Raw genomic sequence first — 17,730 nt, forward strand, 5'->3', positions numbered from 1 at the left:
GTGTATAGTCATTAGGTTATTTTGAAGCAGTAAAACGTGAAAAAGAACCAGTGCCCTCACCGGCACTCGAACCTCGACCTCTCGAATGCGGACCGAGTGTGCTACCGTTACACCACGAAGGCATGCAGAAAGTAGGGAGAATATACTTTATGTACTTGTCCTTTTAAAGGGCGACTGGGGATTAGGAGACACAGTCACCAAATCCTGGTGGAAAAGAATCACCATCCAACCACCTTTTTTTCTTTTATTATTATTATTATTTTTTTAATAAAGTATTAGTTTTTTAATAAAAATTGAAGTATACAATTATAAAGTAAAAAAAAATATGTACTTACATTTTTTAAAGTATTTTACCTGTTGTATATTGATAAGTACCAGAAAAAAAAAATCTTCATCTGTGATCTACGTCTCTCGCACTTCATCGAAGAAGCAATTAGCGAGGTTTCCTCCAAAAATTTAAAATAAATTTCCTCTGACCCTCGTAACACTAAATAAATAAATCCGATACCAATAATTCTTGGTAATTACCAATAACAATATTCATATTCGAAACGGACACATCCATTCGCTTTGAAATCTGAGGAATTCGAAGAGATGAATAATAAAATTTTAAAATGGCGCGGTAATACACAAATATTCAGTAATCAATCAGGGAGCTGATTACATCACGCATACAATTAAAATTATTTAAATAATCATTCATAATAAATTCATATTTAAAAAATGCAAAATTAAATTGTATTTTAATATTTAACAACCATAAATAATGTTTAAAACATTAGATTAAATTTATAGATATTAAAACCAATTACTTTTGGTTTTAATAATGTGACGTCATTCATTACATCATTCACAACATAAAATTCCGTAAAATATCATAAACAATAAAATTTTTATTTCAAATAAAAATGCGAAATTAAATTCATTTTTACTATTTTGAAGTCACAAATAATATTTAAAACACGGAATTTATGCAAAATAAAACGCATTATTACTTCCTTGTACGAAGTAAAAAGGAAGTATTGTAATCGCGAAAAGCTTCAGGCAGTATATTTCAACGAAAATATCGACTTTGACTGCTTTCGAATGCAATTTAACGATGTTTTTGCGTGATATCTATACCTAAAGACAGAATAAAAGACTTTTTTCCTCCCCCCCCCAAAAAAAAAAAAAAAAAAAAAACTAAAAAACTGCTTTAAAATGAAGAATTTTTCTTGGCGTCTGTACGAACGTACGTATCTCGCATAACTCAAAAACGAGTAGCCTCAGAACGTTGAAATTTTGTATATAAGACTACTATAACATGTAGATGTGCACCTCGTATTTTGGTTTCAATCGTCCGCGCCAAACGTATATAAATATATTTATGAATATATCCACTCTGTTACCCGGCTCAGTAATCTCAGTTTCTTTACTCATATATGTTTGTAAATTGTACATTTTTTGCTTTAAAAACGATTGAATTGTGTTGTTTTTATCTTTCGGTTAAAGTTTTTATGCCTTTCGTAATTCTGGAAGCAATATTTGTACAATTATCAACAATTTAAAAGCTGTTTAAGTGCGGTTAAGTTTTAAATAACATGGCGGACATATTTGTTTACATTTGAAACAGCAGAATTGTACATTTGTTGCCAATCTAGAGAGACTAAGCTTCGCAACACAAAAATAATGCCTTTATTTATTATTGCGAATTAAATCATGCTTAATCCTTTCTGGAATTTTTTCGAGGAAATAAGTATTTAAGATTTACTTCGTAATTTTTAATACAAATATTTTGAGTTTTTATGTATTTTTGCCTTGTCGCGAAGTGAAAACTGAATTAAATGAATGAGAAATACTCAATCGTCTGTGAAAAACAGCTTCTTTTTCGTTTTGTTTGCTTAATTTCTTTTATACATCGTTCTAGCTTTGTTATGGTATTTGAATAGAACATGTGGCAACGATTAGATAATTCTTTAAATGATATACATTTTGTGCATTCTGAGTTATAATATGAACGAAATATAATACTGTTAGGTAAACCTAGGGCCAGAGTGTCGCTATGGTAAACAAAGTGAATTTTAAATAAAATGACAACAAAGTATCGGTTACCATAAATAACTTGACCAGCAATGGGTTTACCATAAGTCGTATCGCTCGCCAAAAAAAAATCGCTAAAATATCGCAAAAATCCGTGCTACCGTCTACCAAAGTAGCATCTACATAACATAAAAGACAGATAATTTATCTCATTTTTATAAAAAATAAAATATAAACAAATACAGAGAAAATGTCGGTAAATTAGCACTGAAATCTGAAGTACCGTTTAGGCTTTCCGCGTCGTAGGCCGTTTTTCCAGTTGATATGTTTTTTGGCCTTGAGATAGTTATTTACGCTTGTAATCAGAGTTTGACGACTGTTTTGTTAATGAACAATTAATTTTATTTCATCCTCCAGCGAGGAATAGTCAATAAACAGGTTTTTGCGTAATCGGAGCAGGGCTCAGGTACACTGTTTTTGTATTTTTCAAACCTTCAATTTAACATTAGAAATGGACTTGGAATTTGAAGTTTCTTTAATTGAGGAAACTGTTATACTACATTTTGCGCAATAACCAAACGCTACTTAAAACGTAATTTAAGTAGATGCTGCCCATCTGCTTAAATTACGAAATGGTATTCATCTTAACGATAGATAAGCAAATATTAGTAATATTTTAACCACGTACAGAAATAAGAAGATCAAAATCACTGAACAGATAAGGAAAACGAATACTTAGGGAATAGATACAGATGAGCAAGACGGTGATCAGGCGACGTGCGTTGAATCATCTAAACAGCCGTTTCCTTATCATTATTTGAATGTGAAATTTAAATTTTTTGATTTGTTTTTTGATTAAAATGACATAACTGGAAGGTTTCAAAAACAAAACAAAAGAAAAAAAAATCTGAAAAGTTTCAGATTTTAAATTACGTTTAAAGGGGCATTTTTTTTTAACGTTTTGTGTTTTACCTTTATTTATTAAATATCACTTTCTTCGCACTTAAACCATAAAATTCAGTTCAACAGCAATATGGCAAAATAGTTTTAAAATGAGCCTATCTTCAGAATTTCCGATACAAAGACTCAGCGCTGGAGATAAAAAAGTTTTTTCTGTACAATGTTGCCATGGCTCGCTTTGAAATCCTTGAGTTTGTTAATCAAAAATTAATTATAGTTTTATAAAATATGATATCGATAATAAAACAAATTCCAAACTTCAAATTTGTGCTTCCACATGCCCACATTCACAGTAGGATTACGTCATTCAAAATTCGATGCCTCTATGTACCGTTGTTTTATCACAATGCGAAAAATAGACATACATTGATGCAGAATTTTCATTATTTAATTTCTTCAAATATAATGCAGGACTCTTAACATTTGGTGGCAACAGTTTGAAAAGTGATTCGCCGTTTGTAGTGAATCGACGCAAAATCGCAAAACGAAAACAATAGTCCTTCAGGGACAAAGCCCCTTTGGACTAAAAAAATACCATATCATGTTATTACTATGGAATTCATTTATGCAGATGCTTCATTATTTAATTTCTTCAGCTATGATACAGAGCGACAGAATTTGGTGGCAACGATTTGAAAAGTGACACAGCCTTTTAAAAATTTCAAAGTAAAATCGCAAAACGTAAACAATAGTCCTTCGGGGACAAAGTCTTTGGACTAAAAAATAACATAAAAATTTTATTTTTTAGTCCCTTTGGACTAAAAAATAAAATTAAAAAAAAAATAATAATAATAACATAAAAAAAAAATTTGAAATGTTTCAGATTTTAAATTACGTCCAAAGGGGCGTTTTTTAACATTTTGTGTGTTTACCTTTCTTTCTTAAATATCATGTTCCTCGCACTTAAACCATAAGATCCAGTGCAACAGCAATATCGCAAAATAGTTTTAAAACGAGCATATCTTTAGAATTTCCGATACAGAGACTCACGCGCTGGAGATAAAAATGTTTTTTCTGCACAACGTTGCCATTGCTCGCTTTGAAATCCTTGAGTTTGTTAATCAAAAATTCGTCAAAGTTTTAAAAAATAGGAAATCGATCATAAAACAAATTTCAAATTTCAAATTGGGTCTTCCACATCCTCATATTCGTTGGAGGATTACGTTATTCAAAATTCGATGACTCTATGTACCGTTATTTTATGACAATGTGAGAAATATACATACATTTACGCAGATTTTCATTATTTAATTTTTTCAAATATAATACAGGACTCTAACATTTTATGGCAACAGTTTGAAAAGTGAACCGACACTTATCCGTCCGACGCAAAATGCCAAAACGAAACTAATAGTCCTTCGGGATTCAAATCCCTTTGGACTCATAAATAAATAAAAAAGTCTGAAAGCTTTCAGATTTTATATTACGCCCAAAGTTACTCTTTTCTTCGAACTTAAACTATAAAATTCAATTCAACGACAATATCATAAAATATTTTAAAAGATCATGTCATTAGAATTTCCGATACACAGTCTCGCGCGCTGGAAATTCGCCTCCCCCCTCCGTACATACTTGCCAAAAATCAATTTGAAATCGTTGATTTTTTTAATCAAAAACTGTTTAACATTTGACAAAATATGAAATAGATTATAATATAAATTACAATTTTGAGCTTCCAGATGCCTATATTCGGGTGGAGTTATTCAAAAGTGTTACACGAATTACATTCTAGCAATAATAAAACACCAGCAGCATTATTGGAAGTTTTTATTCCAAAAGCCAATTTTCTAACAATTTTTCCCTGTTAATTGTTAGTTTTCCTTGAATTATAAATACAGCATCAACTTTTATTACTAGTAAAATATGAAAGGTTTCAGATTTTAAATTACGTCCAAAGGGGCGTTTTTTTAACGTTTTGTGTGTTACCTTTATTTATTAAATATCATGTTCTTTGCACTTAAACCATAAAATTCAGTTAAATACCAATGTCGCAAAATAATTTTAAAATGAGCATATCTTTAGGATTTCCGATACAGTTCCGCGCGCTGGAGATAAAAAGATTCCCCCCGCCGTAGAGTGTTGACATTGCTCGCTTTTAAATCGTTGAGTTTGTTACTCAAAAATTCGTTAAAGTTTTAGAAAATATGAAATCGATCATAAAACAAATTCCAAATTTCGAATTTGGGCTTCCAGATGCCGATATTCGTAGTAGGACTGCGTCATTCAAAATTGGATGGCTCTAGGTACCGTCGTTTTATCCCAATGCGAGAAACACACATACATTTATGCAGATTCTATATTATTTAATTTCTTTAAATATAATATAGGACCATAATATTTGGTGGCAACAATTTCAAAAGTAATTCGCCGTTTATTGTGGAACAACGCAAAATTCCAAAACAAAATTAATAAACTGACCGCATCCCACCCACTGAATTTATGAAATTCCCCTCTAGGAACAATTCCACCCTGGATGAGAACCCCTGCTACAGACGAGTCTTAAGAGATTAACACCTTTAGAATTATTATAAGGAAAAGAATTTAAAGTTGGCAATTTTTAGCCTTATCAGTCTACTCATATCAATGAATCATTCAACCCTTTTGTCATACTTCGAAGTACAGTTTAGATATTAAGGCAAGGCTTTTTATCTTAATACTGATTCACTGTACCCCGTTTAGTTTGAGCAAATGCAAACATAAACACTATTACATTTATATTTTTATGCTGTTAACATTTAACGGAAGGTGCACGGATATCTTTTATTTAAAATTAGATTTTTTTTTTTTTTTTTTAGTCCAAAGTAATTTGAATCCCGAAAGACTATTAGTTTCGTTTTGGCATTTTGCGTCGGACTCATAAATGTCGGTTCACTTTTCAAACTGTTGCCACAAAATGTTAGAGTCCTGCATTATATTTGAAGAAATTAAATAATGAAAAATCTGCATAAATGTATGTATATTTCTCGTATTGTGATAAAACAACGGTACATAGAGTCATCGAATTTTGAATAACGTAATCCTCCAACGAATATGAGCATGTGGAAGACCCAATTTGAAATTTGAAATTTGTTTTATGATCGATTTCCTATTTTTTAAAACTTTGACGAATTTTTGATTAACAAACTCAAGGATTTCAAAGCGAGCAATGGCAACGTTGTGCAGAAAAAACATTTTTATCTCCAGCGCGTGAGTCTCTGTATCGGAAATTCTAAAGATATGCTCGTTTTAAAACTATTTTGCGATATTTCTGTTGCACTGGATCTTATGGTTTAAGGGCGAGGAACATGATATTTAATAAAGAAAGGTAACACACAAAATGTTAAAAAACGCCCCTTTGGACGTAATTTAAAATCTGAAACATTTCAGATTTTTTTTTTTTTTTTTCTTTTGTATTTAGGGATTCTTCTGAGAGGATTTCATTTAAATTGCTACAGTGTATTTCATGAAACCTTTCATTTTAACCTCCTTGTATGAAGTAAAGGATGTATTGAAATCGCGAAAATTTTCAGGTATCGTATCATATTTCATAAATATCCATTTTTACCGCTATTTAATACAATTTTACTCCGTTTTTGCATGGTATCTGTACGTAAGAACAGAATAAACGACACGTTTTCCCAAAATGGTTTGCAAAAACGATTAAAATGGATTCAGAAAGGATTTTTTTGTGACGTTTGTACGTATGCATCTCGCATAACGCAAAAGCGAGTAACCTCAGAACGATGAAATTTTGTATATAGGGCTGCAATAACAATAACAATTTTTGTGCACCTCCGTTTTTGGTTGCCATTCGCTGCAATAAAAGTGTATATATATATATATATATATATATATATTGCGCATTCTGCTGAAAAATTATCAATAAAGACATAAAGTAAGAAATTTAGAACCAATTTTTCACAAAGACCAAAAACTGAATTTCATAACTAATAAATTTAAAATAATGCTATAAATGCAATAAAGAATTTTATAAATGTTAAAACCAAAACTCTTCAAACAAGCAACACCCCAATTAAAAAAATCATACCCACTTTGATAATCAGCTCCGTGAGCTCAGTTCTTTTTATTCTTCTTATATTTTGGTAAATTGTGCATTTTTTTGCTTTAAAACTGATTGAATTATGTTGCTTTTATCTTCCGGTTAAGTTTTTTAAGCCTTTTGTTAGTTTGCGTGAAGCAGTTGTAAAATTATCAGCAATTTAAAAGTTGTTTAAATGCGCTTAAGCCTAATTTTTTTTTTACCATAGCATAGCAGCCATATTTGTTTACATTTGAAACTTAGCGGAATAGTGAATCAAGTCAGTTCTTTCCCACTGGCCGAATTGCTTGTTTTTGTGCAGGAACCGTAACTGCGAACCGTTCGCAGTTTTGCCTAACTGCGAAACCGAAAGGCATGTGTTCGAATTCCGGATAAGGCATGGTTGTAACCGTCAGTCCCTTCATAGGAGGCATTGGTGGCCCACCTGTTAGGTGCCTCCATAATAAAGAGACCACCACATCTGGCCTTGTATAGATTAACAGACTCTGTTACATTGTAACTGTTCATAATCTTCCATTGAAAAAAAAAATTGTATTTGGTGTTTTTGTACATTTTTCAATTTTTATTGCCGCGAAGTGAGAACTGGATTAATTGAATAAGAAATATATCTAATGAAATTCGATGAAATAAAATTAAATGGAATGCAGCAAAAACCGCGTATAATTTAATATTCTGTACAAGAACATAGTGTTGTGTCCAAATCAGTATTTCTTTGCATATTTGTTATTTTAATCAAAGTAAATTCCCCATATCTTACAAATGTCACATTCAGAAATTCAACACATGTACCCTGTCTGTTATAAAGATTAGTAATAGCTGTGTTAGTGGTGGTATTTGTAAACAAAGCATTCACAAGAGCATGCTTTATTTTTGATTCATATAATATTCATATAATATTTGATATTCATATAATCTTTAACCTTTTTGACAAAGAATGTAAATTTTATGACGCATTTCTTTACCAGTTCAGCCAGCTTTCACAGCACGTGAGAAATTATTTACTTTTTTTTTACTTCGGTTTACAATGAAACGCATGTTTAAGATAAGAACTATCTTTTTTTTTCGGGGGGGGGGCTGGTTTAGAATTAAGGTTTAGGTTTGGAATATATAATGCCCTATAACACGGTATTTAAAAAGGTAAACAAACAATTTACCATAGCAGCAAACCCCTGTCGCAAGGGACATAAGTTTTTCACATTTTTCAGCATTATTGCTCACTGTAAAGAGCAAGTCGTCTTTTTATTTTACCCTATGGTTGATTTCCCTTCTTTCTAGAATAGCCAAACTACATTTTTCAGATACATTTCTCCATTTTTCTGATAGAAAACTTTTGTGGAAATGCACGCATGGTAGAATTCAGAATCCAAATGAGAGTTTTAACCATTGTTTATGTAGAGGTCTTCAACCTTTGACGAACGAGGGCCACATCAATAAATTCACAAAGATGCGGGGGCCACAAGCGTGTCAAAAAATAGTGTAGTCAGAAAATTTATATAAAAAGAGGAGGTTTGTTTTGCAAGACTACAATTGATTCTAAGGCAAGAGAGTGTGTTACAGATTTGTATATAAGAGCAGGCGTTAAATACTCCCTCTAAATCATTTAACTGATAGGGATATGATAATTCGTTCCGAAACCTGAGAAGGCGGTATCAGTTGGATGACTATCAGTTAAAGGACTTGTACATAGTGTAACTACAAAGCTGTATATAATGTAAAAAGCTAATTGTCTTCAGACTTATGCTGTTACTATAAAAATGGGTCTATTCATAATCTTTAGCCTGTCAAATAGCTCTTTGACAGTGAAAATTCCTTTTTTCCTTTTCTTAATTTCTTCCTCGTTACGACACGACAGTTAGCCAGAAATTAATTAATTTCCATTCACTAGTATATTCAAAAAAATTTTAACGGACGGTTTCACTCAAATAATAACTCCACAACATACGTCCCTCAAGCATTCCTAGTCACTCCCTCTCCCATAAATTACTTCACACAAGTTTCGCCGACTGAAATAATTCAAAAATCCCGCTGCCGATAAAGAATTTCGGAAACACAACCCTTCTGAGTAAGACGCTAAGAAAACACTTTGCCCACTTCCCACTAGAAAGAACCTAAGTTAATTAATGCTTTTTCTGGCCTTTTATATCTTCATGTGCATTCCCTTTTCTTATTATATATATTTTAAATTTAAATTTTTATTTTTTGATCTGTTTTGATTGCATTATATTTCTTATACTTCGTAATTTTCTAATGTTTATTTCAATTACTTTGAGTTCTATTTCATAATGCCAATTTCCAATGTTTAATTTTTTACAAATAGTTTTGAATTAAAATGCATAAACACGAGGGTGTCGGGGGACAATTACTCAAGTAATTTATCAATTTTACTGCATAAATTGCTTTTCACTCAAAGTTGAATTAGTGAAAATGCTTCATCAGAATGAGTTCTTTAGTGCTCTGCATTGATTCTTGATCCCTTCAATTCACGGAAATATTTGGCCTCACTTAAATTGCCAGTTTGGCATCGCCTTATTACTTGAGTAAAGGACGAAACACCTTCGTATGTATTTCTTAATTATTGTTCATTGAACGGGAGTTGGTTTGTTCCGCTTGAAAATTCAACTAATTTCCGATCAATGGCAATGATTGCTTGCTTTTAATTTAATTTCTTTTTACAATTGAAATTTTGTTATTCATGATTTAATTCCGTTAAACATTTTTAACAATTTACATTCAAGTTACTTTAAAACAATTTTCGGAATTAAACTTACTAACTATGGATTCACTCTTTTTAGATAATTCTACTAAAATTAATCTTAGGAGGTAATATAATCAATATTTCTTTAGTAAATAAATTATTATTAACTTACTTTGCAGGTATTGCGCAAGTAGTAGAATAATTCGATTTCGCACTAAGCGAATTTAATATCATACAACATTATATATATATATATTTGTAATAATAAAATGCCTTAGTCAAGAATACACTTAAAATTCTAACTGTATGTTCTTTTCATTTTTAATGGCGACGTTCTCTTATTTGAAAATACGTGGAATTAAATCCACAGCCCCGTAGTCAAGTTGTTTTTCCCGCCTTTTCTACACGTACAGTTATAGAATGCTCTGGAAATATTTAAAGCGAACTGGATTGGCTGACGAAGCTTTTCATTTCTTGGAAGCTCCGCCTTTCCAGAGGCTATAAAAGGACTCGCAAAGGAATTTCGGAGGCTTTTTCTTAAATGTCACGATGCAGTAAACTTCATACAAAATATTATTAGTAGTTCTTTTTTATTTACTCCGGATATCTGATTTTGTAATTGCTATATCTCCTGAATAATAATAAATGGATCCTGTTTTTTTTTTTTAAACTTATCGTCTGATAATTTAAGCTACGACTAAAGCTGGTACATCACATATATATATGTACATATATACATTGGATCTAAAAAGTCAAATGGAAATCGAATTTAAATGCTTTGCAGCATTTTTTAACTATGGGGGGGGAAGTATGCAGATGTTGCACAGAACGATGTTACAAAATGCATTTACAATAAAAAAAACTTGCATTACTGGCGGGAGATGGTAATTACTTTAGTTATAATGCGAAATTTGACACTGCTTATTTTTAATTAAAGCTTCAGTATCTGGTTTAATCTTGTTATTGCAATTCATGAAAAGCTGTTCATCTATGTAGGTACTGCCAAAAGATAGAAGACATGAAGGGTGCATGTTTACGAATTCCTTGATACTTATTTTCAGTTACGTACGTCGAATAAAAATCAATTCATGCAGGATTTTCAAGAAACTTGCATTTTACTGCTGCGTCAAACTGAACATCTAAAAATTCTAATTGAAGTTCAGGTAGAACACTTCCGATGACTACTGAAAATGGCGAGGAGAACATTCTGATAAAAATTTCCCTTTCACGAAAATCGGAAAATCTGCTTTTGAATTCCTCTTTCAAATTTGAAATGCATCGTGCATAATTATTTGAATTCCGTGTTGTAGAGTTCTTCACACACTCCATCAGTTTTGGAAAGTCAGTGGAATTCTTAGTTAGCAACTGACTTCCAGACAGGATTAATTTTGTCTCGAAAGCTTTTATAAAGTAATAAAGATTATGAAAAGTAGATCTTTTCCCAGAAAAGCAGTAGTTCAAATCATTGAGATCATTTTCAGAAACGTTTATCTCAAATAATATCAGGCATGTCAACAAAATGCTTTAATTATCAAGAATAAGATAATTTTTTTTGGCAACAAAAAGCTGACAAGGCAATTGTTTTGAAATCAAAATTTCTTAAAATTCTTCATTGTTTTCTCATACTTAAATGTGAGGCCACTAAAAGGCCTTCAGCAGCGGCCCACGGATTGAAGACCCCTAGTTTATGGGAACGCTTACCTAAAACAGTTTTTGTCTCAATAACTACTCTGATAATAGGCAGATAGATATTAGGATAGCTAATATTTTTAGATGCTGTAATTTGTTTTAGCAATGAGGCTTACAACAGCACATTTGTTCCAAAATTCTAATAAATATTATCCATATAATATATTATTCATTGAAAAAAAATTGATGAGGCTCGAGGTTAAGAGGCATCCTTAAGTTTCTAAAATCTCTCTAAATCAGCCAAAGCGAAAATTAAAATGATAGAAAAGAGAACATTTGATGTAGAAATTCTAAAACAAAATGATTATGGCACTGGAAGGTTGTAAAATAGTACATTTTTAGCATTGTGGGTAGCATACTTTTTCTGAATGTTTATCAAAATGTGTTTCTTTAATGCTACCGAACATTTTTCTTAAAATATATTCATGGTAGAGTACTTAAACATTCCCAAGTTGTACAACTAACTTTTTCCTTTAAAAAAAATCTGATGTGTACACCACATAACCTCCTTGTACGGAATATTAAATTATACGCATTTTCTCTTGCATTTCACTTAACTTATTATATTGAATTAAACCTACTTCGCCGACAGCGCATAAACCACAATAGAATAAATGCATTCTTTAAAATTCACTTTGTTTACCACAGCGACACTCTGGCGCTACGTTCACTTAACAGTATTATATTTCGTTCATATTATAACTCAGAATGCACAAAATTTATATCATTTAAAGAATTATCTAATCGTTGCCACATGTACTATTCAAATACTATAACAAAGCTAGAACGATGTATAAAAGAAATTAAGCAAAGAAAACGAAAAAGAAACAGTTTTTCACAGACGATTGAGTATTTCTCATTCAATTAATTCAGTTTTCACTTCGCGACAAGGTAAAAATACATAAAAACTCAAAATATCTGTATTAAAAATTACGAAGTAAATCTTAAATACTTATTTCCTCTAAAAAATTCCAGAAAGGATTAAGCATTATTTAATTTGCAATAATAAATGAAGGCGTTATTTTTTTTTTTTTTTTGCGAAGCTTAGTCCCTCTAGATTGGCAACAAATCTACAATTCTGCTGTTTCAAATGTAAACAAATATGTCCGCCATGTTATTTAAAACTTAACCGCACTTAAACAGCTTTTAAATTGTTGATAAATGTACAAATATTGCTTCGAGAATTACGAAAGGCATAAAAACTTTAACCGGAAGATAAAAACAACATAATTCAATCATTTTTAAAGCAAAAAATGTACAATTTACAAACATATAAGAGTAAAGAAACTGAGATCACTGAGCCGGGTAACAGAGTGGATATATTTATAAATATATTTATATACGTTTTGCGCGGCCGATTGAAACCAAAATACGAGGTGCACATCTACACGTTATAGTAGTCTTATATACAAAATTTTAATGTTCTGAGGCTACTCGTTTTTCAGTTATGCGAGATACGTAAGTATGCACGCACGTACTTACATACGTTCGTACAGACGCCACGAAAAATTCTCTTCAGGATTCATTTTAAAGCAGGTTTTTAGTTATTTTGGAGGAAAAGATTATTTTATTCTGTCCTTACGTATAGATATCACGCAAAAACATCGTTAAATTGCATTCGAAAGCGGTCAAAGTGGATATTTTCGTTGAAATATGCTGCCTGAAGCTTTTCGCGATTACAATACTTCCTTTTTACTTCGTATAAGGAAGTAAAAATGTATAGGACGTTATAGGTCTGAATTGGAAAGTTTTGAAAATAATGAAAAAAAGTTTTGAAATTTTCCATGTTCTTTTTACCAAAATAATTTTTTTTTTTTTTTTTTTTTTTTTTTTTAAACCAAAATGAAATTTGCTTTTTATTATTCTCAAAAAGTATATTTTCTGTTACCTTACCAAATTTTCAAATACCTTACCAAATTAAACCTACAAAAGTGATAAACTCAATAGGGTTTTTAGAAATGTGTACCTAACAGACATATTGTTCAAGAAATTTCATGTAGATATATACAAAGTTAATTAGGTCTTGCAAACTAATTTATGCAGCTAATTAAATTCTTTTTATTTACATATAAGCTGAGATATGTATATTTACTCTAAAAAATCTCAATTATATCTGTATTTTTAAATAAAATACATGTTATAGAAACTCTTGCAAAAACTGTTTCATTTCTCCTGTCAAGATGTTCCATGTACCGAAATCGTGCAGGGTAATAATTCAAAGTCGAATTTTTAACGTAGTATATAGAGTTTGTAGCTATTTATTTATTTATTTAAAAGATGACAGGATAAATCTATATACATATTAGCATATATGTAACATAACTGCTTCGCTTCCATTTGCAAGAATATTTGTTTAAATCTTAAAACTTTCAGATTTTACATTACGCCCAAAGGTGCCCTTTTTACTTCCTTGCACGAAGTAAGAAGTATTGCAATCACAAAAAAATCCATTTTGACCGTCATTGATAGCAATTTAAAGAAGTTTTCCCCGTGACCTCTCTTCGTAAGGTCAAAATAAAGGAAAGCCCTAAACGGATGATGAAATGGATTTAAAACGGATTCAGAACAACTTTTTTTGTAACGTCCGTACATACGTACATACGGTACGTACCTATCTCCCATAACTCAAAAACGAGTAGCCCCAGAGTGTTGAAATGTATGTAGAATTTTTGTATGTAGAACTACTATATGTAGTTGTGCACCTCCCATTTCGGTTGCAATCGGCCTCACCAAAAGTATATAAATATATATATAAACCCACTTTGTTACTCGGCTCAGTGACCGCAGTTTCCTTTTCATTCTTATATGTTGGTAAATTGTGTATTTTGGCTTTAAAAGCGATTGAATTATGTTGTTCTTATGTTCCAGTTAATGTTTTTATGCTTAAAGTTAATCCGCATGCAATAGTTGTAGATTTATCAATAATTTAAAAGTTGTTTAAGCGCGGCTAAAGCTGATTTTTTTTTACCATAGCAGCCATATTTCTTTACATTTGAAACTTAGCAGAATAGTGAATTCAGTTTCTGCACCTTTCGTGTCTTTTTGCCGAATGGGACCAAAAGTAAATTTTCAGTTTTGTCCACCGAAAACTCTGTCTTCTTGCCAACTGGCCGAATAGCTTGCTTTTGCGCAGAAATTTTACTGTAATTTTTACTGTAAAAAAAAATTCTTTCAAGTGTTTTAATTGTATTTGGTGTTTTATGTTTTTCTACATTTCTCAATTTTTAAAGAAGATGTTTGGAGTTTTTGTATTTTTGACATGCCGTAAAGTGAGAATTGAATTAATTCAATGAAAAATTAATTTATAATGAAATTTGAGGAAATAAGTTCAAGTGAAATGCAGCAAAAAATGTGCATAATTTAATAGGAGTACAAGGAATTCATGTGGTGGCCACATCAGATATTTTCGTTTACTCGTACGTTTCGAGAGCATTTAGGCTGAAAATATTTAAAAACAGCCTATCTTTATTTTCCAATAGAAAATCTCGCGTGCTGGAGATAAAAATATTTTTTTTTTCTTACAGAGTGTTGCCACTACTCGCTTTGAATCGTTGAGTTTCCTTATCAAAAATTCGTTAAAGTTAAAAAAGTATAAAATAGATAATAAAAAAATTCGAAATTCAGGCTTCCAAGTGCTCATATTCGGGTGGAGGACAACGTTATTCAAAACTTGGTGCCTCTAGGTATCTTTGTTTTTTCACAATGCGAGAAACATACATACATACATATATTCATGCAGATTGTTCATTATTTAATTTCTTTAAATATAATACACAGCGATATAGCGATTAAATATAATACTGGGGGCAAGAACGTGAGAAGTGATTTAACCGTTTATAGTGTTTCGATGCAAAATGCCGTTTCAAGACCAATAAGTAAATGTAACACACAAAACGTTAAAAGGCGCTCCTTTGAGCGTAATATAAAATGAAAAAGTTTTCGGATTTTTATTTATCTTTTTTTTTTTTTTTTTTTTTTTCATTAAAAAATTTTTTATTTATGTTTAAATGTAAACTCTTCTGTGAAACATTAGACTATAATCTCAAGTTTTCAGATTGCAGATCTTTATGAAAATTTTTACCTTCTTAATTTATGATTTAAAAATTTACAAGTTACAAGTTGTGTGATAATCAACAGAAATATTAATTAATAATATATATATATACTTTTGCAAATTTGGCCTGTAAACTGCAAATCTACATTTTATGCTCTTTCTTCAGAATTGATTATATTCTGCTAAATTAAAAATAAAAGTAACAAGAAAGGGAAAGAAAAAATTGAATTCCTGGAAATAAAATTCAATAATTCGTGGAATTTAAAGGAATTATTATTAATTATTTCTAGAATTGGTAGAATTCCTGTCGGGATGTATTATTAATTATTCCAACCGAATTACTGAAAATAAAATTCAGTAATTCTTTGAAATAACCCGCGTAAGAATTTAGTAAATACAGGGAAAAAAACCCTCATCCGTTAACGCCAAAACTGTAAACATTGGCGACTATTTTGGCATATTTGGCGACCGAACGGGACTGTGATGACCTTCAGTTGTCGCGAAATGAATGTACAGCTGTAGAGAATGGAGTCGTCATTCCTACGGTCGTCGGCGTGAAGTGAGGTCGAAGGGTTGTATCTGAGCTCTTTAATTTTCATGGAATAACTGTACTTCATTGCTACTCCAACATGGCATCGTCATTTACTAGAATCGTATCGAATCTTGGTTTACTGCTTTATTACTGGCTAGAATCGATTGTTCTGGCTTTTATTCCGAAACGACTGCGGTACAAAGACATCACCGGTGAAGTAGTTTTGATTACCGGCGGCGGAAGTGGAATCGGCCGTCTGCTGGCTACGCGATTCGCATCCCATGGTGCGAAAATCGTGGTTTGGGATCTGAATTTAGATGCTGCCGAAGAAACTGTAAAAATTATTAAAGAAAATGGCGGAGAGGCATACGCATATCAGTGTGATGTGTCTAAGCCCCAGCTGGTGTACGATGCAGCTGCAAAAGTAAAAAGAGAAGTTGGAAGAGTAAATATCCTCGTCAATAATGCTGGTATTGTCACTGGCAAACGATTGTTGGACTGCCCCGATCATATGATCCAAAAGACGTTTGAGGTTAATGCCATTTCGCACTTTTGGGTAAGTTAGTTTTTATTTTATTTATTTATTGTATTGTATAAATATGCTTTATACATGCTAGCCAAATTTCATAATAACTGATTTAAAATCCTAAACTGATATAAAAAGCTAAGAGAATGGAACAGCGTGCTCTAAAAATATAATTATAGCATTTTCTGTATTTTTATTCGTACATAAATTAATCCTAAAAAAAAAAAAAAAAAGAATGAAAGCTTATAAAGTGTGCCTTTGTGGTGTAGTGGTCAGCACGCTCGGTGCATATTTCAGAGGTCCGCGGTTCGAGTCCCGGCGAAGGCATTGCCTTTTTTCATCTCTGCTGCTTCGAAATCACCTAATGTTTCTGCAAGCTTTTAGGTTTTATATTATGCCCAAAGGGGTCGTTTTACTAACGTTTTGAGTATCACATTTATTTATTAAATAGTATGTTTTCGCGCTTAAACCATAAAATTCAATTCAACAGAAATATCGCAAAATAATTTTAAAATGAGCATATCTATAGAATTTCCAATGCACAGTCTCGCGCGTTGGAGATAAAAATGTTTTTCCCCCTTTCCCCATCGCCCTTTTCTTTCCCACTGTTGCCATTGCTCGCTTTGAAATCGTTGAGTTTCTTAATCAAAAACTGACATATGCTTTAGAAAATATGAAATAGATAATAAAACAATTTCCAAATTCCGGTTTCAGATGTCCATATTCGGGTGGAGACGTACGTTATTCAAAATTGGGTGGCTCTACGTACCGTCGTTTTATCACAGTGCGAGAAACAAACATACATTAATGAAAATTCTTCGTTATTTAGATTCTTTAACTATAATACACTGCAATAGTTGGTGGCAACAATTCCAAAAGTGAATCGACGCAAAATTCCAAAACGAAATTAATAGCCGTTCTGGACTAAAAAAAAAAAAAAAAAGAGATAAAAATCTAAAAGCTTTCAGATTTTATATTACGCCCAAAATGGGCTTTTTTTTTTAACGTTTTGTGTGTTACCTTTATTTATTAAATATCAAATTCTTCTCACTTAAACCATAAAATTAAATTCAATAGCAATAGCACAAAATACTTAAAAAGGCCATACATTTCCGATACACAATCTCCGGCGTTAATTTTTTTAAAAATAAATAATAATTTTTTTAAAAGTTAAATTTCTAAATAAAAAGATAATTTTTTTTAGGATATATTATTA

The 17,730-nt window shown here is 31.4% G+C and overlaps 1 protein-coding gene across 3 annotated transcripts in view; it reads left to right on the top strand.

Moving 5' to 3' along the window:
* The first annotated feature begins 15,981 nt into the window (after window positions 1-15,981).
* Window positions 15,982-17,730, top strand: part of LOC118191893 (short-chain dehydrogenase/reductase family 16C member 6-like) — a 125,804-nt gene continuing 124,055 nt past the window's right edge. For 2 of the 3 annotated variants that reach the window (XM_035362747.2, XM_085821228.1), the window contains exon 1: window positions 15,982-16,544. In XM_035362747.2, coding sequence (XP_035218638.1) covers window positions 16,086-16,544 — 459 coding nt within the window. In that variant the 5' untranslated portion in view covers window positions 15,982-16,085. The remainder of the gene's footprint in view (window positions 16,545-17,730) is intronic. The other variant, XM_035362746.2, reaches the window with a different exon arrangement.

Source organism: Stegodyphus dumicola, chromosome 7 (assembly GCF_044657685.1).
Source record: "Stegodyphus dumicola isolate Sdum_Otavi_A_Nest chromosome 7, ASM4465768v1".
NCBI classification, from domain to species: Eukaryota; Metazoa; Arthropoda; class Arachnida; order Araneae; family Eresidae; genus Stegodyphus; species Stegodyphus dumicola.